General features: G+C 37.2%; 1 protein-coding gene across 1 annotated transcript; it reads right to left on the bottom strand.

The window, feature by feature from the left end:
- Positions 1-14012: 14012 nt before the first annotated feature.
- Zfp42 (ZFP42 zinc finger protein) lies at positions 14013-19065 on the bottom strand. Its single transcript, XM_076855264.1, has 3 exons — positions 18907-19065; positions 16490-16548; positions 14013-14871 (listed from the first exon to the last, which is right to left on the bottom strand). Exons 1-3 carry the CDS (start codon positions 19063-19065, stop codon positions 14013-14015), a joined length of 1077 nt encoding a protein of 358 aa, XP_076711379.1.
- Between the last annotated feature and the right edge of the window lie 8462 nt (positions 19066-27527).

Below are 27527 nucleotides of genomic sequence, written 5' to 3'. Positions count from 1 at the left end.
TAGGACTTTTTTTCTTATAGTTTAAGTTGTCTGCTCATCCTCCTACAGGTCTCCTCCAAGGATTTTGCCCCTCTAAGTTGATTTATAATGTAACCTTGAAACAAGGATAAGCATTAGCGGGCTGCTGTTCTAATAAATGGCTTGTCAGCTACTCTAAAGCTATGGTTATATTTTGGCTACAGAAATTTCTAGATAGCAGGCCTTTCAAAGCCTAATTAGTTCCAAAATTTGGCTGGACATTCCTGATCATGTTCATCTTCTTGCAAAGAAATACTTGACTGCTAGGGAGAAAATAATCTTGATGTGTCTCCAAGTTTTGATTTTTTGTCATCATGTACCAGTCCAGCTGAGGAGCTCAAAATATAATAAAACCCCCTTCTGTTTCTTTTTTTTTTTTTTAATTAATTTTTATTGTAGGTTGTTCAAAACATTACATAGTTCTTGATATATCATATTTCACACTTTGATTCAAGTCGGATATGAGCTCCCATTTTTACCCCATATACAGATCGCAGAATCACATCAGTTGCACAACCATTGATTTACATATTGCCATTCTGGTCCTTCTGTTTCACTTGTTACAACACTGTCTTCCTCTCTGTGCTTACTAATTTTGTAAGCTAAGAGTTAAATTTCCTCAAGGAATCCATGACATTTTGGAATTTGAGTTCTATACAAGTCTTCACTTTCCTAGTCAAATTTGATTAGACTTAGTTTTCATGGTGATTTTCCCCCCAACATGTACAATTGCCTTTCAAAATAATTCTTATTATAAACTAAATGATCATGTAATCTCTCCTTCTGGCTTCTGTTCTGCATTATTGGTCTCCATCTCAATCACATCATAATCCATTGACTATACACAGCTGAGAATCGCCAGATCCTGGTATCTAACCACTTTCTTACTCTGTTCTCTCCTCCTTATCTTCTTTATCCATGGCTACCATTTTTAGAGTTTCAAACTTTCTGACTTTCAAACTAATCTCTCTCCAAGTTTTTTCCTGAATAGATATTTCTCCTACTTCTTGTATACTCACATCCATAGGTCAAACAATAATGTTTGATATAAAATGCAAGTTTGAATGTATTAATCCTCTGGTGAAACTCATTGGTTTTGTTGATAGAGTCTATTCACCAAAATGGCTCCTTCCAGTTAGTGAAATTTTAGTGTGTTTATCTTTTATTTGGTCACTGTTTTGCCTATCTTCAAAAGAACACTAGCCAGATTGAATTGGGACCCACCCTAAATAGCCTGTTTTATCTACTTTAAAGACCGTATCTCCAAACACAGTCACATTATGAAGTAATGGGACTTAGGACTTTTGGAGAGAATTCTGCCCATGAAATGCCTTTTTGTGCTCCCATAGGTCTTGTTTTCAAAGCATTTTACCAATGATAATGTGTTTCTTATCATCTAGTCCAAAGGTAAAATAACCACCTATAATTCTCTTGAAAGTAAAGGCCATAGTTTTAGCAATACTGTCGTAAAGCTATTGATGTTAGTAATAGCAATAAAAATAAAAATAATAGCTTCTTTCTTTCCTGTCATTTACTATGACTTAAAGATCCATTTATTATGGCCATAGTACTAAAAGCAAAATATAGATTCAATGTAATCCCTATCAAAATACCAATGACAACGCTAGAAAAAAAAAAAAAAAACAGTTCCTAAAATTCACTTGAAAGAATAAAAGATGCCGAGTAACCAAAGCAATTCTAAGCAAAGAAAACGATGCTGGAGTCATCAAAATGCCAACTTACACCACAGGGTTAAAGTAACAAAAACTGCATGGTACTGGCATAAAAACAGGCACATAGATCAATGATGCAGAACAGAGGACACAGAAACAAATGCACAAAGATTAGTCATCCAATCCTTGACAAAGGTGCCAAAAACACATTGAAGAAAAGATAGCCTTTTAAACAAAAGGTGCTGGGAAAACTGATTATCCATATGTAAAAGAATAGACTAGACTTTTATCTCTCAACCTGCACCAAAGTCAACTTAAAATGGATCAGACACCTAAGAATTAGACCAGAATTATGCAACTCCTAGAAGAAAACATAGATGAACACACCAACATATAGCCACAGGCAACAACTTTCTCAATAGGGCCACTAAAGCTCAGGAAATAATGCCAGGAGTTAATAAATCAGATGACATCAAATCAAAAAGCTTCTGCACAGCAAAGACAACAATTAAGAATGTGAAGAAAGAACCTACAGAATGGGAGAAAATCTTTACTAACTTCTCTTCTGACAGAAGATTAATATCTAAGATATATAAAGAACTAACAAAATGTCATCACCCCAAAAGGAAATAATCCAATCAATAAATGGGTGAAAAAACCAAACAGACATTTCTCAAAAGAAGAAATACAAATGGCCAACAAATATATGAAAAAAATGTTCAGTGTCCCTAGCAATCAAGGGAATGCAAATCAAAACTGCTTTGAGATTTCATCCCACTCCAGTTGGAATGAGAGCCATCAAGAATATGAATGATAATAATAAGTGCTAGAAAGGACGTGGAGAAAAAGGAACACTTTTACACTATTGGTAGAATTAAAAATTACTACCAACTATGGATATCAGTATGGAGGTTCCTCAAAAGTTCAGTCATGGAACCATCATATGACCCAGCCATATCACATGGTATGGCTTTAGGACACTAGGTATTTATCCCAAAGAATTAATGTCACCATGCTCTCGTGATACATGCAGATCCATGTGAATAGCAGCACAATTCACAACAGTTCAACTATGGAACCAGACTAGGTGTTCACCAGTGGATAAATGGGCAAAGACAATGTGGTCTATCTACACAAGTGGCGTTTCATTCAGCCATACAGAGGAATGAAATTTTATCATTTAAAAGAAAATGGGTGAAACTTGAGAACATTATATTAAGCAAATAAGCCAAACTTGGAAGGTCAAGGGTCATATGTTTTCTTTCACGTGTGGAAACTAGAAAGGAAAAGAAAAGAAATGTGTGTATGTGGCGGGAGGTGGGGATCTGGTTAAAATTAAAGGGAGTTCAGTAGCATAGAGGAAGGGATCAAGGGGAAGGGGTAGAGGAGGGGAGGGGGAAGCACTGGAGAATGACACTGGTCAAGTTATGTTGTTATATTTTGAACATGTATGAATATGTAGCAACAAATCCCATCATTATGCACAACTATGATGCATCAATAAAAATATGGCAAAAAGATCCATTTATCACCTGTCAGCATTATTAAATTGAAATACACTTGCAATTTTGAAGAGTCTTCTAATTGTATTTTAACATTGAGATATTTTAAATCTGTATCATGCTATCTTGTCACTGAATGTTGCTGGTTGTATGCTTACAGACCGTATTTGCGAACTATACATCTGATAAGGGGTTAATATCCAAAACACAGAAGAAACTCAATTTAATTGTAGGAAACCACCACCAACAACAACAAAAACAATTAAAATGGGGACAAAGTATCATAACAGATATCTTTCAAAAGAAGACTTAGAAATGACCGATGGGTTTGAAAATTAAAACCACTTGGGCTGGGGATGTGGCTCAAGTGGTAGCGCGCTCGCCAGGCATGCGTGCGGCCCGGGTTCGATTCTCAGCACCACATACAAACAAAGATGTTGTGTTCGCCGATAACTAAAAAATAAATATTAAAAAAATTCAAAAAAAAAAAAGAAAAGAAAATTAAAACCACAATATGATATCATCTCACACCTGTTTGAATGGTTATTATGAAAAAGATGAAAAAGGAGTACCACTGAGGATGTGTAGAAAAGAAAATCCCTATGCACTTACAGCTATTATACAAGACAAAAAAGTAAATTAATACAGCTATTATACAAGACAAAAAACAAAATTAAAAATAGAACTCCCATAGTATCCAACAATCCCACTACCAGGTATATATCAAAAAAATAAAAAAATAAAATCAGCATGTGGAAGAAACATCTTCAGTCCTATGGCCATTGAAACATAATTCATAATAGCCAAAATATGGGATCAACCTAAGCGTTCACCACAGGATAAATGGATAAAGAAAATGTGGTTCATATATCCAGTGGAATACGAGCCAGCCTTGAAAAAGAAGAAAAATCCTGTTGTTTGTGTCTAGATGGATGAACTTGGAGAACATAGTGAAATATGCAGACACAACAAGACAAACACAACATGATCTCACTCGCATGTGGAATCTAGAAAGGCTAAACTCATAGTTGAAATAGGGCAGAGAAAGGAGATTCCGAGGGGATAGTTTGGGGAGGGTTGCCTTAGATGTTGGTCAAAGGTCATAGAATTTTAGGTAGGAGCAGTAAGTTCAAGAGATCTAACATGCAACATGGTGATACAGTTCATAAAAAATTTTATATTTGTGAAAATTCATGAGGGGAGATATTTTAAAGTTCTCAACACACACACACATATACACATATACACATGTAGTAAAAGCCAAGTAGGTAGGTAATATATATGTTAATTAGCTTGATTTAGCTTTTTCATGTGTTGCATGATGTACATGATAACTATATCAATTTTTTTTTTTTTTGGTACTGGGGATTGGACTCAGGGCACCAGTTCACTGAACCACATCTCCACCCCTTTTTATTCTTTATCTTAAGACAGTCGTCCTTTGTTGCTCATGGTCTCAGTAAACTGCTGATGACCCACATTTGTGATCTTCAAGCCTTAGCCTCCTGAATCTTGGGATCATAGGTGTGTGCCACCACGCTCATCACTATATACAATTTGTACGTGTCAATTAAAAATAAAATTGTAAAAAGTTGCACCTTGTTATCTTGCCATTCTTGATGCTGCTGGTTATAGTACTTAGCATATTTATGCTGTATTTCTGGTCCTTCTTATAAAGAATGCAACTGCTGACTAGGTGTCCCCTGGTCGAGAGATCTACAAAGAGAAAAATCATTTTCCTAAATCTAGACGATATCTCTCAATGTAGGAGATATCTCTAAACCCTGGATCCTGAAATAGGTAGCTCTCTGAATGACAGGAACAAAGACCATCTTGAAGGAATCCACAATACAGATTGGGACAAGGGAGCATTCATTGAGTCTCACCTTTACTTACTCTCTCAGAAATGAGCCAAAAATTTCGAACTGGGTAAAATTCTTAACATCATGAAATTCTTTGCATATTATTTTTATTTTATATAAATATATGTGGCTATGAAAGAGTGTTAACTTTGTAAGAAAGGCTTTATGTGTGGAAAATGCAGATCTATAGGGATGCCATAGCTTCTGTTCAGTGACAGAATCCTGGGACATGCCTAAGCTCTTACCAGCTGTGGATGACGGGTAGAATTCCTCCACATTCTGGCCAACAATGTTTTGATTATAGCCATCCTAGTGAGGGTGAAGTGGTATCTCATTGTGGCTTTGATTTGTGCTTCCCTAATGACTAATAATGTTGAACATCTTTTCATGTACCTATTGGCTATTTATATATCTTTTTTAGAGAAATGTCCATTTAAGCCCCATGAAAACCCATTTTTAAATTGGATTATTTGTCCTTTGATTGTTGTGAATCACTGACTTTAAGTTTAGTGCATCTGTCATTTTTCTGTTTTTATTACTGCTTGGAAATCCTTTTAGTTATGTCTAGTCGACCACTTATTTAAACATCCATTAATCATTTATTGTGTTCTATGTCGGTGCTGGAAATATAAAGTCCAATAAGACTTGTCATCTCTCCTCTGGATTATTGCAGCAGCTGCCTGTTTTCCCTCTCACCAATCCATCTTCAACCCTGCCTCCCAGATGACTCCTCTCCAAACTGAATTTGATCATGTCACTTCCTTGCTTAATCCCTTTTCTGCGTGCTTTATTGACAATGAGACAAAGTTCTATCCCTTTAAGATGGCTTATAAAGCTTTCAAACTCTGCTCCTTGCCCGTCTCTACAAAGAGCATCCTCCACCCCCACCCCCAATTGTGATAGCTTCTTTTTTTCTTTTTTTAAAGAAAGGCTGTTGAACTTTTTAAAACTTGATTTTATTTATTTATTTTTTAAGGTAGTGCTAGAGTGGGGCCCAGGGAAGTGCTCTACCACTGAGCCACAACCTCAGCCCTTGGGAGAGCTTTTGAGGTTTTCTAGTTAAATACCTGCTCCAATACTTTTAACCCCTCCAGGCAACTAAGAGACCGTAAAGATTATACTTGTACATTTCTTACATACATTTTGGTGCTGTTGTTTTACTGTTAGAGCACAAATGAAATGTGTCACATTTATGCGTGTATAAAAACTGTTCGTGATAGGGTTAGACATACTGCGTAACCTGGGAGAACAGGACAGTCCTCAGAAACCCATGCCAGGTCTCAGCTACACGCGAATCACTGGAGTTTTTTCTCAAAACCCTGGATCCTCAAATAGGTAGATCTTCCTTGCGTCTGAGACCTGAGAAAACAAGCTGCATGGTGTTATTTTTTTGCTTTTTATAGGATCTTGAAATGTTCCAACCTCGTTTTGGTTTTATGCCTAAGCCTAAAGGAAGAGCTGTGTGCTCTGTGGCATGGGTCAGAGTGTTAAAGTGGAGCATGGTCCTTAAAGGACAGTGTTGGTGGCATCAGAAGTTAAAGGATCCCTCCAAAACTCCAGCCAGGATAACAGAACCAGTTCTGTGAAGAGAAACCATTCCTTCCAAGTGGAGATTCTCCCTCCACTAACGTTTAGGGATAAGTTTTAATTTATTAAAGGCAGTTTCAGTTTCCTTAGATATTGCAACAAATTAATCAGTCTTGCTGGTCTTTGAAGAGGTAATGTGCTACACTAATGTGCATGACCCTGAAAATAACTCTATCATACAAATTTCAAGTTACAATTGGCCCTCCATATCAATAGGTTGTGAATCTGCAGAATTAACTAAACTCCAGATTGAAAAAATTTTTAGACATGGTGGTGCATGCCTGTAATCCTAGCTACTCAGAAGGCTGAGGGAGGAAGATTACAAATTTGAGGCCAGCCTCAGCAATTTAGGAAGAACCTCAGGAACAGTGTGAGACACTTTCTAAAAATAAAAAATAAAAAGAACTGGGGATGCGGCAGTGGTAAAGCACCCCTGGGTTCAATTTCTAGCACTAAGGGAAAAAAAAAAGGTACCTGCATTGACTTTTTTCTTGCCACTTATCCCTTAGCAATGTAGCATTATACCCCAGGATAATAACTATTTTCAAAGCACTTACATTGTAAAGTTTGTGCATAGTCAGTGCAAATGCTACTATTTTAATTCTAACTACATTTCTGATTCATAGTTCATTGGTGCAAAACCTGTTGATATGGAAAGCCAAACATAATTGAAAATTTCTTTTGACAGTGGCCAGATTATGGAATCAGTCTAGATGTCCAACAATAGATGAATGAAGGGGGAGGGGCTAGGGGAGAATAGAGGTATTTTGGATTAGACAAAGGGGAGTGAAAGGGGAAGAGGGAGTTTGGGAGTACAAAGGATGCTTGAATGAATCAAATATTATTATGCTATGTGTGTATATGATTACACAAAAGTGTAACTCTACATCATGTACAACCAGAAAAATGAGAAGTTAGTTATATCCCATTTATGTCTGATGTGTCAAGATGCATTCTACTATCATGTATAACTAATAAAAAATTATATAAAAGAAAATGCGATATATATACACAATGAAGTTTTACTGAGTCAGAAAAAAGAATGACATTATGGCATTTGCTGGAAAACGATGGAAATGGCAAATACCATGCTAATTTAAATAAGCTGGTTTCAGAAAATTAAGAGTCAAATGTTTTCTGTCCTATGTGGAAGCTAGACCAAATAAGGGAAAAAGAAGAGATGGCTGAATATCATAAAGATACAGGGAAAATCAGTGGAGTAGAAGATGATCCAAAAGGAGGAGTAGCTGGAGTGGTGCCTCAGTGATAGAGCGCTTGCTTAGCATGTGTGATGCACTGGGTTTGATTCTCAGACCACATATAAATAAATGAACAAAATAAAGGTCCATCAACATCTAAAAAAAGGGGGGACATGAGGAGAAAGGAGAGGAAATCTGAAATGAATATAACAAAATCACCTAAGGGCATATATAAATATACCGCAGGGAATTTCACCTTTATGTATAAATAGGAAGGACCAATCAAAAATAAATAAATAAGTGAAAGGAAGATCAGTAGAGGAAGGAGAATGGGGGAGGAAGTAGCAGGGAAAGTGGGGGACAGGAACTGAAATCAAATTCCATGTACTTATCAAATGAACACAACTAACATATATAACTATAGTGCTTTGATACAGATAAATTTGGGGGGCGGTTCCAGGGATTGAACTCAGGGGCACTTGACCACTGAGCCACATCCCCAGCCTTATTTTGTATTTTGTTTAGAGACTGAGTTGCTAAGTACCTCACTTTTGCTGAGGCTGGCTTTAAACTCGTGATCTTCCGGTCGAAGCCTTCCGAGCCTCTGGGAACACAGGCATGAGCCACTGGGCCTGGCCATAAAAATTAATTTAAAAAAAAGAAAATTTCTTTTGAATTTAGATGTAGTTTTATGCTAATATCTATTTACATCTATCTTATTTACAAATATGCTCACACAAATATAAAGTAAGGACAATAAAATTCACATAACAAAACTAAAGTGGTGTTTATGTTCCTGTTGTTTATTGCTACATCACACACTCACCCCAAAACTTAAGCGACTTAAAACAACCATTTTATTTTGTCCATCATTGTGTGAGTGAGTCATTTCAGAAGGACCATTCGGGAAGTTTGTCACCAATGCATGTGGAGTCATCTGGAGTGACTGGGGATGGATGACCTTTCTGAAGTGACTCCCACACTCCTGTCTGTGATCTCACTACCTGAGGCCCATCCCTCCCTACCTTTCCCCATGCATGACATCCTATCCTACAGTGCCTCCAGTTGTGGCTTGGATCTTGTTCAGGATGTAGTGGTGTAGGGTAGACTTCTTAAATGGCAGTAGGAACCCTTCCTCTTAAAAGCTAGGCCTGACCACACCTGTAATCCCAGCTTCTTGGGAGGCAGACACATGATTGCAAGGTCAAGACCAGTCTAGGCAACTTAGCCAGACCCTGTCACAAACTAAAAAAGTAAAAATAAAAAGGTCTGGGGATGTAGTTCAGTGATAGAGCACCCCTGTGTTCAATCCCCAGTATGAATAAAAGAAAACAAAGGCCTAGAATTTAGAATTGACATAACTATTATAGCACTATTTACATCATTCTGCTCTGATCAAAGCAGTCACATACCAGACCAAACTGCAGGGAAAGGAGAATAGGCCCCAACTTAGTTTTTCTTTTTTATTGTAAATCGATAATTTATAACTGTATAAATTTATGGGGTATGAAGTGATATTGTAATTTATAAATACACTGTGGAATAATTAAATTAAGCTAACATATCCAGAGACTTCAACTTGTAACTGGAGGAATAGCAAAGAATTTGTAGCCATAAATGTAATATCTATTAGCATATATACTTGATAAACTCAAAGCTTTTCCACATACTACCATACCAAGTCCTCAACAGTTTGAAACATATGGTTTTCTTAGATCATAGGGTGCTATTACGCATATTGTGTGCAATTTTTTTATTTAGTGGTGATGGTAATCAAAATTCTCTCAATTTTATTATTTCTTTGATTTGTATATGTGTGTTTTATGACCAGCATTCTGAGTTGTAGGAGCGTGTACTATGCTTTTTATGACATACAACTAAGATCTTAGAAGCATTAAGAATAGTTTATTAATGCCCAGGGTATCATTGTAGCCTACCTAATACCTTTGATTTACTAAAGTCACAAAAGTTCCATTGGCTTGTTTTATGAATATAACTTTCTCCATATGGTAAAGCACAGCTTTCTACAGGTGTTCTACAAGTCTGGTCTACTGACATCTAAGGAATTCAACTCTGGGGTCAGAGAGAATAAAAAGCAAAAGACCTAATAAAAACCACATGTTAACCATTAATGTTCATTTACCAAATCTTGCTTAAACTCTTGTATTCTTAAAGCTAATTTCATCCAATTGCTTTTTAATTATAGTCTCTTGTTCAGAGTTGCAAATATAATGGCTTTTTAATATAACTTGCACTGTTCTGTGTCCAATGTAGGATGTAATCATGCAATTTATTCAGTCAAAGCCAGTGCATCAGGTAATTAAAACATGAGCACACACGGATTTCTGCACATGCTTATACCCAGGAGGAAAATAATAGAAAAATCTGACAAATCTGTTATTGAATAGAATGCTAGAAATTCTATGTGCACCAACATATATTGGTGAAAAGCAGAAGTCAGACATGGTTGGAAGACCTGTGCACATAGAAGAAATCTGAGAAATTGATTTAAAGTAGGATGTGAATAGTATGATACATTTTTAAACTAATTATAGACTCTCCTATTTCTTTTAGAGGAATAAGACAGAAAAATAAATGATAACATTTAAGATTATTTTCACTACTGATAAAAATGACCAAAAAAAATTTATCAAAAATTCTCGAAATAAAGTAAATATGTGCCTTCATATATATGCACAAACACATCTGTAGCATTTTTCTTTTATCAAGCATGTATTACTCTAATAGTTGTTCACCTTTATTTCAGTTTTCAGACTTATCAGATCTATAAAAATAAGACTAGTAATTCTTTCATTAGCCATTTTGAATTATGCATAATTTACTGGTTTAAAAAACAAATTAAGCCATATTTTTACACATTTAGTCAATCTATAAGTTATTAAGAGTCTACTAACTGTGGCCTACATATTAATAATAAGAAAGTGATGTTCTCTAAGATGTTCATTTCTTTAATCAATTACATTTATTTACATGAATAATAATGTATTTGAGAAAAAACACAAAGAATATGATCCTATTTGAGTATTAAAAATAAAACACTTAGGAATAAATTTAACCAAAGAAATGATATATCTATATACTGAAAACTGTAAACATTGCTGAAAGAAATTGAAAAAGACAAATGGAAAAGTATTCATGTTCTCTGGTCAAAAGAATTAATACTGTTAAAATATTTATACTAGAAAAAGCAACAGATAACTTCATTGCAATTCTATCAAAATATCAGTGCACTTTTCACAGGAACAAAAAACTCTAAAATTGGAGGTAAAACTTTCTGATTTCAAATTATATTAAAACACTATAGTAATCAAAAAAGCAGGAAACCGACATAAAAACAGACACTTTGACTAATGGAAGAGAACTGACAGACCAGAAGTAAATCCACACATGTTTACTAATTTTGTCAAGGCCACCAGGAAGACATAGTAAGCAAAGGATAATCTCTTCAGTGAATGCCGTTAGGAAAACTGGATATCCACATTCAAAAATATGAAAATGGACCATTACCTCACATCAGACACAAAAATAAACTCAAAATGTGTTAAAGGCCTTGATAAGTTGCTGTGGCTGTCTTTGAACTTGTGATCCTCCTGCCTCAGCCTCCCAAGCTGCTGGGATTACAGGCATGTGCCACTGTGCCAGGTCCACATACCTTCTTCCTCTTACATTCTCAGCAGTTTTAGGGTTTCTCTTTGGAAGAAAGGAAAGAAGGATGGAAGAAAGGAAGGAATGAAGGGTGGGAGGAAGGAACAAAGGGTAGGAGGAAAAGAGGAAGGGGGGTGCAGAGGGAGAAAGAAAGACAAGATGGCTAGGAGGCTAGTCAAGCATCATTCTATTCCCAAATCAGGATTTAACTAAACCCTGAAATCCAGATACACAAGTAGACACTCTAGAAAGAGGAGTCTAAAAAAGTAAACCAACCTCAACAGGGGCAGCCTGACTTGACCCCTCCTGGTGCCCTAGAACTTGCAAGCCTAAAATCTGCTTGCTCTTTGTTTAGCCTTCAGAGATGCAGTGTCTTATGCAACTGTGAAGTTGAAATCCATAGGGGATCCAATCAAACACACTGCTCTCAAAGCAAAAACTAGACAAACATACGTGCTTCATCATCTTGATTAAATACCAAATTCCAATCCTAAATTCTATACTTAGGTGCTTGTTTTAGGGAAATGCTAAACTTGTGAGTGGATTATGTACCTAATGTTCTTTTAGAGACTTAAGACCCACGTTCCTACAGAAGTGATGGTAGAAAATCCACACCAAATATATTATAAATTAAAAAGTAAAATTCTGTAAGTCCCCAGTAACTAGCTCATACTGAAGTCAAAATTTAAGCCCTAAATTGCTCAATGACTTGCTAAATTGCTGAGGCAAGTATCAAACTTATGATCCTCCTGCCTCAGCCTCCCAAGTCACTGGGATTACAGGTGTGCACCACTAAACTTGGCTTAATTTTTGTTTTTACTTTAAAATACTTACTTTTTGGCATTTCTAAAATCAAGATTAGTATTTTAAGTTCATTCATTTATTTATTCACTGTGCTTCCCCACCCAAAGCTGTTAAATTTATGTACCTATTAGCATAATAGGTATCTATTATTATATCTAATAATTATCTATTAATTATCTAATAATTATCTATTAATTATTAGATATCTAATAATTAAATATTAGGTATCTAATAATTATCTATTATTAGCATAACCAGGTATCTTAAATATTAAAGGACATTTTAACTATACCTGATTAGTTATAATATTAATGTAGGGAGTTCCTTCAAAGTTTGATTGCCAGACTGGGAGTTCAAAGTGTTTGTTAGGAGTGCCTGCCTACAGCCATTGAAAGCTTGTGTTCAAATCTTATTACTGGGTTTAAAAAAAAAATCTGGCATAATTTAATGCAACTTGTTTCTTCTTAATGGACATTAAAATTATGAACTTACTATTACAAATATGATTCAGTTAATATCCTTGAACAAATAGCTTCTTACATTAGTGGAAATATTTCTACAGATTCCTAGGAATGAAAAATATTGGGGCTGAAATATTGCACATATTCTGTGTTCCCCTCAGAATTCATACTTTTAGGTCCCAACCATCAGTACCTCAGAATGTGAACTTGCCAAGGAGAGAGCCTGGAACAGATCCTTCCAGATCTAGTCCTCAGAAGTAATCAGCTGTGCCAACCCTCTTGATTTTGGACTGATAGCCTCCAAAACTATGTGTGAGATAATACAGTTCCACTGTTAAAGCCACCCAGTCTGTGTCATTGCTGTGACAACCTAGGAAATTAACAGAGCACACCTGCAAAATATCTTCCAAATGGCTGTAACCATTTATACCTTACCATGTATGAGGGTAAGATCCACTACATGCTTCACCAATATCAAATACCTTTATAATGTTTTGCTTATTTTTAAGGACAAGTGAATTCTATCTCAATTCTTTTTTTTTTTTTTTTTGGTGATGCTGGGGATTGAACCCTGCCAGGGTCTTATGCATGAGTAAGCACTCTACCAACTGAGAGCTATATCCCCACCCGAATTATCTCTCTTTTTAATGCAAGCTCTTCTGATTTAGCATACTTGTAGGGTTTTATGTTCTTTTATTTTGAAATATCTAAAGATGGATTCAATTGGGTTAACACTATCAAATAACAACTCAAATATACAATTTTAATGTAATTTGATACAATGATGAAAACAAAAACTATATTTAGCTTTAAAGAATATCCCCTCACTTGTTGACTTATCTACTACACAATATTCATTATTTAGGACTACCACACAAATCATGAAGTATATTTTTGAAAATTAAAAACTATACAATTAGAAACTACAAAATTAAGTTATCTTCACATGTATAGTACGTGAAAACAAGTTGCACATCCAGTAATCCAATAGCTAATGAGGACTACATTTTTGAAGTAAATATATTTGATCTTTCTGTTGGAAATACACTAGAATACACAATGTTCTTAAAATGGCATTGCAAAGTAGAAGAGCATCTTAGTAACACTAAAACCATGCCTTTTACGGTTGCAGTTTTAACTTAAAAGATCCTACCAAGAAATAATAGTCCACAAGGATATTTGTCCCTAGTCACTCTTTCATTAAAGCTAATATTCTGAGGCTTATTTTCCATCTTCTTCCTCATTTATTCTGCTTTGTCTTCAAATGAGTTAAGAAGTGCACTTTCAGGTTATTTGACTGAACAAACCTCTTGTCACAGCCTGGAAAGGTACACGCAAAACGCTTCTCCCCAGTGTGGATGCACAGATGCGTTCGCAAATTGAAGTCCAGAGAAAAGCGCTTTCCGCACCCTTCAAAGGTGCACTGATAGGGCTTCTCTCCAGTATGAACCAGAAAATGCCTTTTTAGTTTTGAGCTCTCTGAGAATGTTCTCCCACATTCTGCACACACGTGATCTTTGGGATCAGGAACAGGGATGTGACTTCTCAGGGAAGATTTGTTATTCGGCTTTTTTTGGCGTGTATTTTTTCCTCGCTTCTTTCTAGCAAATCCTGTGAGCTGTTTCGGATCTGCTATGTCGTTGGTGCAGGGTCTCTCTGTGGGAGGAGGCTTTTTGCCTGTCCCGTATTCAGAACACCCACGTCGTGAATTCTCTTCACTGGTCTGCTGAGGAAGCTCTGGTGTTGTCCCCTTTTTCACATATTCCAAAGAAGATTCAAGAAGGGAGTTGGCTTCAAAAATCTGCTTGGGAAGGTCTTGATCTAATCCTTTCTCCAGGCAGTCCAAGGACTTAAAAAGTGAATCTTCTCCCAGGATAGATTCAGAAAACTCCCCTCTGAGTAGGCATTCTATGTAACAGTCCTGGAAATCATCCTCTCCAATAGCCAGAGGGCTGAGCTCACAGCTAAAGTCTTTGTCATTGTCAGCCCATGTCCTGCTGGGGGATTCCATTTCTGCCTGCTGGGCCTGGCTTGGCTTGCCTAGCTTTGGTTCCACTTTTTTCAGGGTTCTTCTACCCACACCTTTCTGTCCAGGAGTTCTGCACCAGAAATAGTATCAATCACTTCCATGTAGTAGTAATCTGGTTATGGTCTTCACCAAACACCTGCTTTATGATAATAATCTTGAATTGGAACATATTCTAATATTAAAGACATCATCAGAAAATGACCTAAAACACTGACCTAGAGCTCACCTTTCAATTACAATTAATGCTACACTTACATGTTCTCTGATAACCATACCCCCTCACCCCCCAAAAAGAAAATGCATCCTGGAATAAGATGGGTTATCTGGGTACCCTATAAATTTTCTGACCTAATGACTCATCTAATATTTATTGTGCACTCATTAAGGTTCTAGCCCTACTCTTGTCTACATATTGTTTGTGATTCTTCAGTAGAAGTTTGCAATCTTAAATAGAGCAAGCAAGCAAACCTTTACTGAGGTGTTTGGTGGCAACTGATTAAAAACTCAAAGGGGATGAAGTGGTAGATAAAGATGCCCCTGTTTTCTTATGCAACAGTTGTGAAACTGATATTAAATAACGCATGTAAAGTGTTTGGCACAATTCCTGGTGCAGAGCATATACATGCTGAATACTTAACATGAATTAGTACTATTTTATAACCCTTCTATCCATTTTGTAAGTGTATGTTGGATCCTGTAACCTCACTAAGCTGGGGATGACAATCTCTTTCTGTAAAAAGCCAGATTTAAGCTTTGTGTGCTCTCTTATCTCTGTTGAAACTCCTCAATCCTGTTGTAGCAGGAAGTAATCAACAGATAATCCATAAAGGAATGAGATTGGCTGAATTACAATAAAAATCCAAGAGAGGCTGGATTTCTCCCATGGGCTACAGTTTGCCTGCCCAATGTTCTAGAAGTTAGGGATCCAGAAAATAAGGCACACAATATCCATGGCACTCCATCTCTTCTGACTACAAGCCAAAGTCAAAACAAAGGGTAACTAACTTAGCTCTGAAGTTTTACATTTCCTTAAGATATAAAAGAACCTTTAAAACTTACAGTACAAATATGTTACTGCTATTCTTTGAAGAGTGGTTTGCTTAATGATACAATCCTGTACCTGATAAAGGCACAAACAAAAGTCCCTCTTCCTAGTCAGTCCATTTTAAATAACTGAAATTTGATTTGATGCTTACCTTTCTTTCCAAGCTGATCTCTTGCCATCTCTAGTGCTCCTGTTTTATTATTCAGCAATAATAAACTCTCTCCAATGAAGCAAACAAGCATGGAAGCCTGTTTCCCATCAAAACTTCAGCTTTCTCACGCTGCCCTCAATTCTTAGGCTCTTTTACATTCCCGAGCTCAGCATTCACTAGCTCCCTATCTCATATGGATCAGAGCTCCATGATAATAATCTTGAATTGGAACATATTCTAATATTAGAGACATCGTCAGAAAATGACCTTAAAACACTGGCCTAGAGCTCACCTTCCAATTACAGAATGCTACACTTACATGTTCTCTGATAACCATACCCTCTCACCCCCAATGGGTAGGCAAACTGTAGCCCATGAGAGAACTCAAGACTCTCTTTGTTTTATTCAGCCAGTCTCATTCCTTTATGGATTATCTGTTGATTACTTCCTGCTACAGGAAGCAGGTGTTTATTTATTTAAGGTCTATCTTACCTGCTAGACTGTAAGCTCTGTGAGAGCAAAGGCCTCTTTGGTCTTGTTCCAGCACTATACTAAAAAAAAAAAAAAAAAAAAAAAGAGTTTATAAATATTCATTAGATATTGCATTGGTGAGTTAATTTTCATCTGAGAAAATTAATTTACTAGAAATTTATTCAGAGCTTTAGACACATAATGCATTAGTTTAAAAAAGTTGGCTATCAATGAAGCAAGCTGTTAACTAGAAAGACATCTAATGAGAGATCAGAGAGGTATTTTATAAATTTACCAGCATCCAAGAATAGACCTTACTTTTCTGGGCTAATTATTATTTGTCACGTCTCTGAGCATTACACTGGTTTCACAAAAATACGCATGATTGTGAGCATGACATAAAATTGAAATGGTAACTTATCAATGTATTATCAAAAATGGTTACTATGGCAAGCATCCACTTCTAGGTAGGGGAAATAAATACACGAAAAACTTACTGGGTAAACATGAGATGGGGACAAAATCTGAATACCAAAATGAATACTTAATGACCCGAGATTAGCCTAATTTTATATTTCTCCAACAGGTTAGAATGTTGTCATTTAATTAATTAATCAATTCACATATATTTAGAACTCAATATCCTTCTAAGTGCTGAACTCAGAACAGTGAAAAGGATATTAAGTCCATGGTCATCATAGCACTTTCCTCTTATCGGTATAGGAAGGATAAAAGGCAGGCAATGGTAAATGAAACAAGCTAAAAATTGAGAAAAAAAATGGTATGGAACCCCCCCCCCCACACACACAGACACCAAAGGAAAAAAAAAAAAAAACCACCCAGAGTGGGCACAGTGGTGCACACCTGTAATTTCAGTGACTTGGTAGGTTACAGAAGGATCACAAGTTTGAAGCCAGTCCAAGTAAATTAGTGATGCCCTAAGCGTTGGGCATGTGGCTCAGTGGTAAAGTGCCCCTGGGTTCAATCCCCAGTAATCAATCAGAATGATTAAAAAAAAAAAAAAAAAAGTAACTTTGGAAAAACTTCCAAGAATGAGACATTAGAGTGAGACCTGAAAAAGAAAGAAGGTGTCGGTTGGAAAAGAAGGTTGGAAGAGTATTCAGCCCAGGACGTGGCAGGGTGGAGGAGAAAGGAAGCCGTGTTTGCTGTAGAATCCGGTGGGCAAAGAAGGTGGTGGTCAGAGCTGAGGTTGGGAAGGAGAGTGCAGAACCTTGTGGGAAGCAAATTGCATTGCATATCAAAACCAAAGGAAACCCTTAAGGGGTTTCATACCCAGAACCATTGCTTAGGTTAACCGTTTACTTTTGGCTGAGGTATGGAGAATGGACAAGAGTGAAAGAATAATTTATTAAGAAATTCAATCATCTAACTGACGCTGGGTGTTTGGGCGGAGGTGGGTCTGAAATGCAGGAAGGGAGGCGCTTTACCACTGAGCTCTATCCTCAGTCCTTTTTATTATTATTATTATTATTATTTTAATTTCGAGATAGGGAGGGACTAAATTGCAGAGGCTGGTCTACAACTTGCGACCCTCCTGCCTCAGCCCCCAGAGTCCCTGGGATTACCGGCGGGAGCCACCACGTGTGCCCGTTTTAAGACCTTTTAAGCTTGTTGGCGGATAGGATAAAGGGCGTAAGAGAAACAAGAATCGAAAATGAGCTGACCTAGGTTTTATTGTTGTCGGGTTTTTTCTTTCTTTCTTTCTTTCTTTGGTTGCTAAAGTAATTGAGGTGGATGGTAGTGCTATTTCTCAAAAATCAGTGGGGAGGGAAAGAAAGGAAAAGATAGGCCTACTGTCTTATCAATAATTTAAACATTTTAATATAAAATAAACCTCGCCATAATGAAATAAAATATTTACATTAAATGAAACAAAATTTTAAAGAAACCCCGCAACTTCAAGGAAATTTCAACCAGGCATTCGTTGGCTTCCTTCTAAGTGTATTTACTTCCCCTAAATCTCTTGTAAAAGTATATAGGGCCAGTGTCCCCTAACAGCTAGGGGTCAACAGTCTTCAGCAGTATAAGTTGAGTGATCAAAACAGGCTTGGACTTAGATAAACCCGATTCATTCGTACATCAGAATACATCCCCCTTCCCTGCACCCATATCAGAAAAAAAAAAAAAAAAGTTTCATGAAACAAGACTTACCCATGCAACTAGGATGCGCTCCCAAGAGTTTCTATTCCATTTCCTTTCAAAGGTAAGAGAAAGAAGGAATTGCTGCTGCCCGCTCAACCATAGTCTACTATGCCACGTGCTCTGCTTCTCAGCCCCTTTAGACCTCCTTTAGGTGGACACAGGGAAATGGGCTACACCCACAGGGCTGCAAAGTAGGTGCAGCCCATTAGTTTGGAATTTCCGAGGAAAAGTGCCAACCAGTCACGGAGGGCGGGGAGGTGGGTGTGGCTCCGCACCTGGCCTGCAGGTAAATACCCCGTGGTTCCCGCCAGAGCACCTTCAGCGGGGCGGGAGGGGTTAAAGCGCTTCTTCCGGGTGGCTGCGGGTGGCTCGGCCTCAGCCAGGCACCAAAAAGCCTTTGAATCCCAATCGCCTGGCTTTAGCAGGCAGTGCATACTCAGTAGGTGTCTACTGAACGAGTGAACGTAGGTGAAATGAAATTTAAGCTTTTAGGTACCAGTGAATACAAATCAAGCGTAGGAGGTAATTTTTATTCCTGGAAATGGAAGTTTGCTCTAATACACACCCACAAGTCTCCCTGCACTCTCCCCATCTCCACTCCTCCTCCAACAGTCCTAAATAAACTGTCTGTCTCTGTCCATCTCTTTTTATCCTTAGCTATTCCAGTGGCTTTTATATCCCTAGAAGTAACACAATTCACTTGGAAGCTTAGGTCAATCAATGTTCACCATTGGATAGGGTCTACTGAAATTTAACAGTTCGTATAAATACACTCACACCATTAAAACAAAAACCAAATCAATATTTAAAACCTCTTAAATTTTGACGTAAAGCTTCTCTGTAGTTCACCTATCTGGCAGCAGTCCTGTGCTCTCTGTTTTTGAACCAATTTCAATTGTGAGATTGCAAAAGAAAAGATTTTCCAATGGGGAAGTATTTGAGCTTTCTATTTATTATTGGTTGGTATTGTTGCCCAAAGCTCAGTCCTTGTCCCCATACTAATCCAAAAACGATAACAGGGTAAGGAGAAAAAGGAAAAAGAATCTTTATTGTTTTGCTAGCAAAGGAGAAACACAGGGTACTCCTGTCCCAAAGGTTGTGATTCTGCCCATTCACAGTTAACAGGGGGCTTTTAAAGAAGTGATCCAGAGAAAAAGATGGTAGAGAGGAGAGATCAGGAAGAAGTAGTTTAGGGGAAAAAAGATTGGGGGGGGGAGTAAGTTTCAAAGCCACAAGGGATATAGTAAAAGCATCAAATGAACATGAACCCCTGTTACAGTATCCCCCACTAAGCAAACAGTCATCCCGTGCATTTAAATCAAAGTTAGATAAAACTTTCTTAGCTCCTTACCTGAAAACATTGTATTCACAGGTGAATTTCTGAAGGCAGAAATGCATGTGTATATATATATTCATCTCCCCACCTAGCCCTCCTACTAGGAAGGGAACCCAGGGCCTTGCACATGCTAGGCAAGGGGTCCACCACTGATCTACATTCCAGCCTTTTCTGTTTTACTTTGAGATGTCTTGCTAAATTGCCAAAATTAGCCCCTTCTTGGAGCTTGGGATTCTCCTGCATCATCCTTTTTTTAATCATTATGCTGCTGATTGAACCCAGGTGCACTTACCCACTGAGCTTAACCCAGCCCTTTCTATTTTTAATTGTGAGATAGCCTAATTTACTGAGGCTGAATTTGAACTTTCGATCGGAGCTGCGGGGACTGCATCAATCTTTGATTGGCTGGGATTATAGACATGGGTCACTATGAAGATTGAAGACAGAAATATTAAACAAAACAAAATTAAACAAAACAAAAACAACAACAGAAAACCACCTCCCTTCTGGTCTCTTGGTGTCTCTCAATGGTTATTTTAGAAACCACACAGGCCAAATTCTCACATAGGTGGGCACCAGCCCCCCCCCCCACTTTTTGGTGTTAAAAATATAAATGCCTGGGTTTTAATATTTTTCTCTCATGTGTGGAAGCTAGAATAAAAAAAGGAAAGAAAGGGATCTCATGAAAATAGAAGGGAGACCAGGAGGGTAGAAAAAGGGGGCCAGGAGTTAGGAAAGCAGGGGCAAGAGAAAGTACCAGGAATAAAATTGATCAAAATATGTTATATGCCTTTAAAAATATACTACAATGAAATGCACTATTCTGTATAATTGTTATGCACCAATAAAAAAAAGAAAGAAATACAACTTCAATGAACCCAAGAATCTTGAGCAAAGCATTCTTTCCATGATTTTCAATGCAATGACACTAAGTCCCTTTCCTTACTGGATGGACAGGCTTACTCAGAAACACTCCTCTCTTCAGCCTATTTCATTAGAACCACACCCTTTTGTTATCACTTCCTTAACTATTGCCATAGTACACACAAAAATGAGATTAATTTATAATCCCCTCTCCCTACCACAACCTCTCTGCTCACTTGGTTTATTTAGGACATGGCTCACCTTTAGATAATCAAAAATTACATTTTATATCCACCTACTAATGTAATGCATACATTAGTTTTCATCCCATTATGATATGACACTACTTTCTGTGACTCTTAAAAAGTAAAGACAGAGCCAGGTGCAATGGTGTTCACCTGTAATCCTGACCCTGAGACAAGACGAGATAGCAAGTTCAAAGCCAGCCTCAGCAACGCAAGGCACTAAGCAACTCAGTGAGACCCTGTCTCTAAATAAAAAATACAAAATAGGACTGGTGATGTGGCTCAGTTGTCCAGTGCCACTGAGATCAATCCCTGGTTAAAAAAAAAAATAAAAAAAAAAAAAAAAAAGTAAACAAAATGAATTAACTCATCTATCATATGAAATCAGCTAAAGGGAAATTTAGTTTCTTCGAAATGAGTTAGGGACCAATTAAATGTGAAAGAAATGCATTACTGCTTTTTTAAACTGACCACAAAGGGTGGTATAGAGAGTTGAGAAGTTTTTGAATTGCTCAAATATTAACCATTGTAATTCTTCTACCAATAACATCATGGTCATTTTTTTAAAAAAATTGTATTTTTGAGAATTTATATGTGTATTATAAACTGATATTTTCAGATTTAGAAAACAAAAAATTATACGTAGGTATTAATTCACTTTACATAGATTTGAGTTTCTTCTGTAGGTGGGTCACTGTTCTAGGCCCTGGGGATATGATACCTGGCCTCCTAGAGTTTGCAGGCCAAACTGGTAGGACCAAAGGTAAGATGAAGCCAGTAACTTGCTGATCCACAGCAAATTTAAGGGATGCCAAAAAACTCAGTGATCAAAATTAACAATATTTTAATTTCACATTTTAAATTATTTTATTTTTTGGTACTGAGGATTGAACCCAGAAGAGCTTATCCACTGAGCCATATCCCCAGCCCTTTTTATTTTTTGAGACAGGATCTCATTAAGATGCATAGGGCCAGGAAGGGGATGTAGCTCAGTTGGTAGAGTGCTTGCCTCCCATGCAGAAGGCCCAAGGTTCAATACCACACAAAAAAAGAAAAAAAAAGAAAAAAAAAAAAAAAAAGAAAAGAAAAAGAAAGTAAGAAAGCGTGCTTAGGGCCTTGCTAAATTGCTGAGGCTAGCTTTGAATTTGGGGTCCTCCCTCCTCAGCCTCCTGAGTCACTGGGATTATACAGGCATGTGCCACTATGTCTGGCTAATTCCATATTTTCTACAATTAAAATTAGTGCAAAAGTCCCTGATGAACAAAATATCCAAATTTTAAATAAAGACAGTCAGAGGATCCCAGTCAATTAACCAAGGTTTTAAGTATCAAAATGTATCTATCCATTGATACCAGGAGCCTAAGGCTTTGGTGTAATGTGAAGCACTATTAGGAGAAAATCCTGAGATTCTGGGAAGATTTCCCTGCTGTGATCTGAAGCCCGACAGTTTGGAGGGCATAATCTCCCTGACAATAGAAAGGAAATTTAGCTATGGAAGTGGGAAGAGTGAGGCAGTATGGAGAGGAGGAGCAAGTCCAGCTCCAGAGCCTAGGAGACATGATAAAAATTTATATCTGTACCCCAAGATGAGTGGGAATGGGGGAGTAAAAGAAAACATGCATCATCCACAAATGCTTATTGACCTTAAACTTGCAAAATATTATTTCATTACTGGGACTCAGTCTATCTCCATTTGATTTAGCTAATATTAATTGATTGCTTTACATGCACAGTCTCATTTTATCTTGAAATCATGTTTTCAAAATGGTTCTTATTACTTTACTGTTATAATTTCATTGGCATTTTCAAATGATAACCCTGAGGTACAACGAAATTTTACTGGCTAAACTCAGATTAGAGCCCTAGTATGCTTAATTCTTTGAGATGTGTCATTTCAGATTAGAGCCCTAGTATGCTTAATTCTTTGAGATGTGTCATTGTGGTCTAGTATAGTATTTCACAAACTCCACAGTTGTATTTTTCATTAAAAACATCCTTCCCATTATTTGCTGTGATTTATAATACTTTTTCAAACTTGTTTGATCCCGATAGCAACCTTATGAATTGTTATTATCCACTTTATGAATGAGGAAATGGAAAGTCAGTTATGATAAATGCCTTATTCAAAACCACACAAGTATTAAATTTATGCAGCAGACTTTAGACCCCAAATCTTGCTACCCTGAAACAAAATTTAAATATAAAGTTAATTTTTCCAAGTTCAGTCAATTGTTTAAAGAGCTTATTAATGTGGTATTGATACGAGTTCTGCTCCCTCATATGTTGAAGTCTGAACATTAGAGAAGCTCGCTGAGGCAAGCATATAAAGGAGGGTTTATTTATAAAGGGGTAACCTAGACTTCTCTCAGGAGGGAGAAGGGGGCCATGGCTGGTGTCCTAGTTCTACCCTTTTTATATGTTCTGTGTTTTCTTTGTTCTTCTACCCCCTCCCCCTTATCTTTCTCCTCACTGCCTACTGGACCAGGCATTTGACCAGGCCTAGGAAATGCTCGGTGGGAGGGCCAACAAAGGGTGAGGAACAGATGAGCTGAAGGGGGAAGGGCAGGATGGTGCAGCCCAGGACACATTAATTAACAACTTTATAGCTCTGGGGGGGGCGGGCAATTCCTGGGACAAGTTAGCAACTGGTATGAGCAGGGGGAGGTTCTAGATAAGGATGGAGGAAGGGCTCTAAAGGAATTAACATCTCAATGCCTCAGGGGACAGTCTCCAACTTGCTGGACTCACTCAAAATTGGCCTCCTGGATGCGGCCTCCTGGATGTGATTTACGTATCTATAGTGACTGCCTGTCTAATTCTGGCTTCAGTTTTAGAGTTTCCACCGGATGTGAGGAACCCCACAGTCAATAATATATATTTCTACTTGGATTTTGATAGTTGAATATGGTTTTTAAAAGGGCATGCTAAGGCACATTTGTTTGTTATTTATTTTTAATGTTTTAAAAAATCTAAATGGAAGATGTTTGTTACTTAACACCGAGATGAATGAACTTTGTTATCATACTGTCATATCTTTTCACAAGTGTTAGTGCTATTTAGGTGAAGACTATGGCCACACAAATATTATCATGTTTCACTTTCTCTATGAGGGTTTAGTGGTGGGCCTAAGTACACTGGTTTTTATGTCAGATTCTTCTCAGACTTTGATTTCTTAATGCTGTTTTGTTGTCAACTTCATAAGATTCTTGAGTCAACTATAGTTGGGTGCAGTGACGGAAGCCTGTAATCCCAGCAGCTCAGGAGGCTGAAGCAGGAGGATCCTGAGTTCAAAGCCAGCCTCTGCAAAAGTGAGGTGCTAAGCAACTCAGTGAGACCCTGTCTCTAGACAAAAAATACAAAATAGGGCTGGGGATATGGCTTAGTGGCCCCTGAGTTCAATCCCTGGTACAAAAAAAAAAAAAAAAAGAGTAAACTTTTGCTCTGTCTGAATGTTTGTGTCCTTCAAAATCCATGCATGGAAATCTAACCCCCAGTGTGATGGTAGTAAAATGACATATGGCCTTGGGAAGTGATTAGGTCATGAGGGTTCAGATCTCATGAATAGAATCACTGCCCTTATAAAAGGTGCCTGAGAAAAACTTTTTGCCCTTCTACTATATGAGGACACATAGAAGGTATTGTCTTTAGGAGGTAGGCTCTCAGCAGATACCAAATCGCCTGGTGCCTTGATCTTTCCAGACTCTAGAACTGTGAACAACACATTTTTGTTGCTCATAAGTTACCCTGTCTACTTCATTATAGCAGCCTGAAAGGTCTAAGTCAACTATTTGTGTAGCTTCCTTTCCTCTAAATATTTCTTGCCTTTTAGTTAAAGAACCTGCTAAAATTAGGCTCATCTGGAGTAATTTTCTGAGCTTGTTCTAACTTAAGATCATCTCTCATACTCCACCCCCTTTTTAATTTATAGATGATTAAAAAGATATTACAGAGAGTTCCTATATATAATTCACCCAGCTTCCCCTAAATTTGGTATATAGCATAGCCAATATACATTCATTAAAACTAGGAGTTTTACAAATGTACTGTACTACTAACTAAACTCTAGACTCTATTTTGAATTTCAACAGTTTTTCTATTTGTGTACTTTTTACCTGTTCCAGGATACCATTTTACATTTAGGACCTAGTTAAATTGTAGACATAAACTCCACAATCCAATCTCAATTCTAACTCAGAAAATGTAATGTACGCCTTGGAATATCCTTCCCTGTAACACTCCCCCTCTTAAATTCACCCCCATCTCAGGATTCCAGGTTTATACCTTTTTCAAGATTCAGGTTGAAAATAGCATCTTTCAAAGAGGCTTTTTTTTTTTTTGGAAACCCAATGCTCTCTCTCCCTATGTTGAATTACTCTGGCTTTAAGGATTTTATTTTATGTCACATAACCAGTTATTTAACATTACTTTTAGATGCAATTAAGTGGAGAACTAATAGAGTGCACATCTCTGCAGGAGAAAATCACTGGCATATTGGATTCTCCAGATTTTATAAAGTCTATTTGCTCCACATAGGGAAACTGTAGAACAGGTGGGTTTCAGGTTAGTATTATGTTTGAAGTGGTGAGAATAAATTGTGAACATCAACTTGTAAGTAATACTGATCCGGTCTTATTTCAGCAAAGAAAAATGTATAAAATAAATAGCTCTGGGGCACATAGTTATGTGTAGCCTTTATAGCCATTGGTTTTGTTTCTTAGCTTGTTTCTTTTCTTTTATGGAATTTTAGAATCTAAAGCCATTTCTCAAACTGAGTGGAACTAATTAATGGGTAGCAATCAGCATTTTATTATAGTCAAAAAAGTGTGAGAAATATAATTTGCTAATGTGTATGGTTAGAAATGGATCTAAAAGGTTAAATATGGGAACATGAGTCACTCAGTCTTTTTTTTAACATAAATATTTTATATTACTGAGTCGTAAAAAAAAATCCACCAAATCTGTTTTAGAGAAGGTTTGTTTAGGTGATCTACCTTATATATAAATAAAAGGTGTAGCCCTTCTGGTTTCAAGGTGGATTTACTCAAGGTGGATTTTATTCTCCTGTACCAAGAAAATGAATTGGTGAAGCTGAGATTAATTATGTAAGAATTGTTTTTCTAGCAACATCCATCTTTCTAAATTTGCAGCATTTAACCTTTTAAATAAAGTTTGTTAAAATGATGGAAGGATAGAGAGATCATAAAATAGAGCCCAGAAACATATCTACAGGTAACCTGATATGACAAAGGCAATCTGAAGGAGCAGTGGGAAAAGGCAGGTGTTTCCATAAACAATGCTGAGTCAACTGGCTCTCCACGTGGGGGAGAAAGGAATCTTGACCCCTAACTCACACCATACACAAAAAGGTAAGTTCCAGATACATTTTAGATATAATTGTAAAAGGTAAAAAGTACTACTTTTAGAAGGAAACTGGGAGAGTATCTTACATTAAGAGCTAGGGGAGATTTCTTCAGTAATACCCAAAAGTACTGAATACAAAGGAAAAAAAAATTAAATGATATTAAAATTATGAATAGGGCTGGACACAGTGGTGCATGCCTATAATCCCAGCAACTCAGGAAGCTGAGACAGGAGGATCATAAATTTGAAGCCAGCCTCAGTAATTTAGCGAGACCCTAAGCAACCTAGTAAGACCCTGCGTCAAAATAAAAAATTAAAATTAAAAAAAAAAAAAGGAACTGGGAATGTAGCACAGTGGTAAAGTGCCCCTGGATTCAGTCCCCAGTACCAAAAAGAAAAAAAAAAATTGTAAGAAACACCATTGATAGAATGAAAAAGTGTAAAAGTGATCTTTTAGAAAGACAGATGTGATGCCATTTTCTCCAATGGCTTCCCATTTTCCTTAGAAGAAATTTACTGCCTTTCTGTCTTAGAAAGTACCAGGAGATCTGGCCTTAGCCTCACCCTTCAGCCTCAGTTGGCTCCTTTTTCCTCTCAGGCCAAGCCATCCTCTTGTTCCACAGTGATGCTAGATGCATTGACAAGACTTTTGCATATCTTTCTTCTTTGCCACAGATTATTACAAACTTGGCTTTGCTTTGTTCCAATCTCAGTTTAAGTTGTAAGTATATGAGTTTCCTCAGTTGAGCTCTTAAAAAACCTCCAAGGTTTATTTATTATTTTCATGTGCAGAAACATGACCTTTTTCACTAAAGATGGTTTTAAGAGCCGAGTGCTTCAGGAGGGTACAGGTAGAAAAGAGGGCCCCAAATCTGAATGCTGCAATTTAGAAGTGCAGTATCTGAAGAGGAAAAGCTAAAGCAGGATTTAAATGAGGAGCTGGCTGTAAATAATTCAAGAGAAGAGTACTGTTGAAGGACTGTGTCTACCCCTAACAGGGAAGGAGCCAGGCTTTGGTGAATTTTCTGCTAGGCACTGATCTGATCGACTATCTTTTGCTGGAAGTTTTCCTTCTGATGAACACAATCTG

Source organism: Callospermophilus lateralis, chromosome 4 (genome assembly GCF_048772815.1).
Source record: "Callospermophilus lateralis isolate mCalLat2 chromosome 4, mCalLat2.hap1, whole genome shotgun sequence".
In the NCBI taxonomy this organism is placed as follows: Eukaryota; Metazoa; Chordata; class Mammalia; order Rodentia; family Sciuridae; genus Callospermophilus; species Callospermophilus lateralis.
This window is presented reverse-complemented; position numbering and strand designations above follow the sequence as displayed.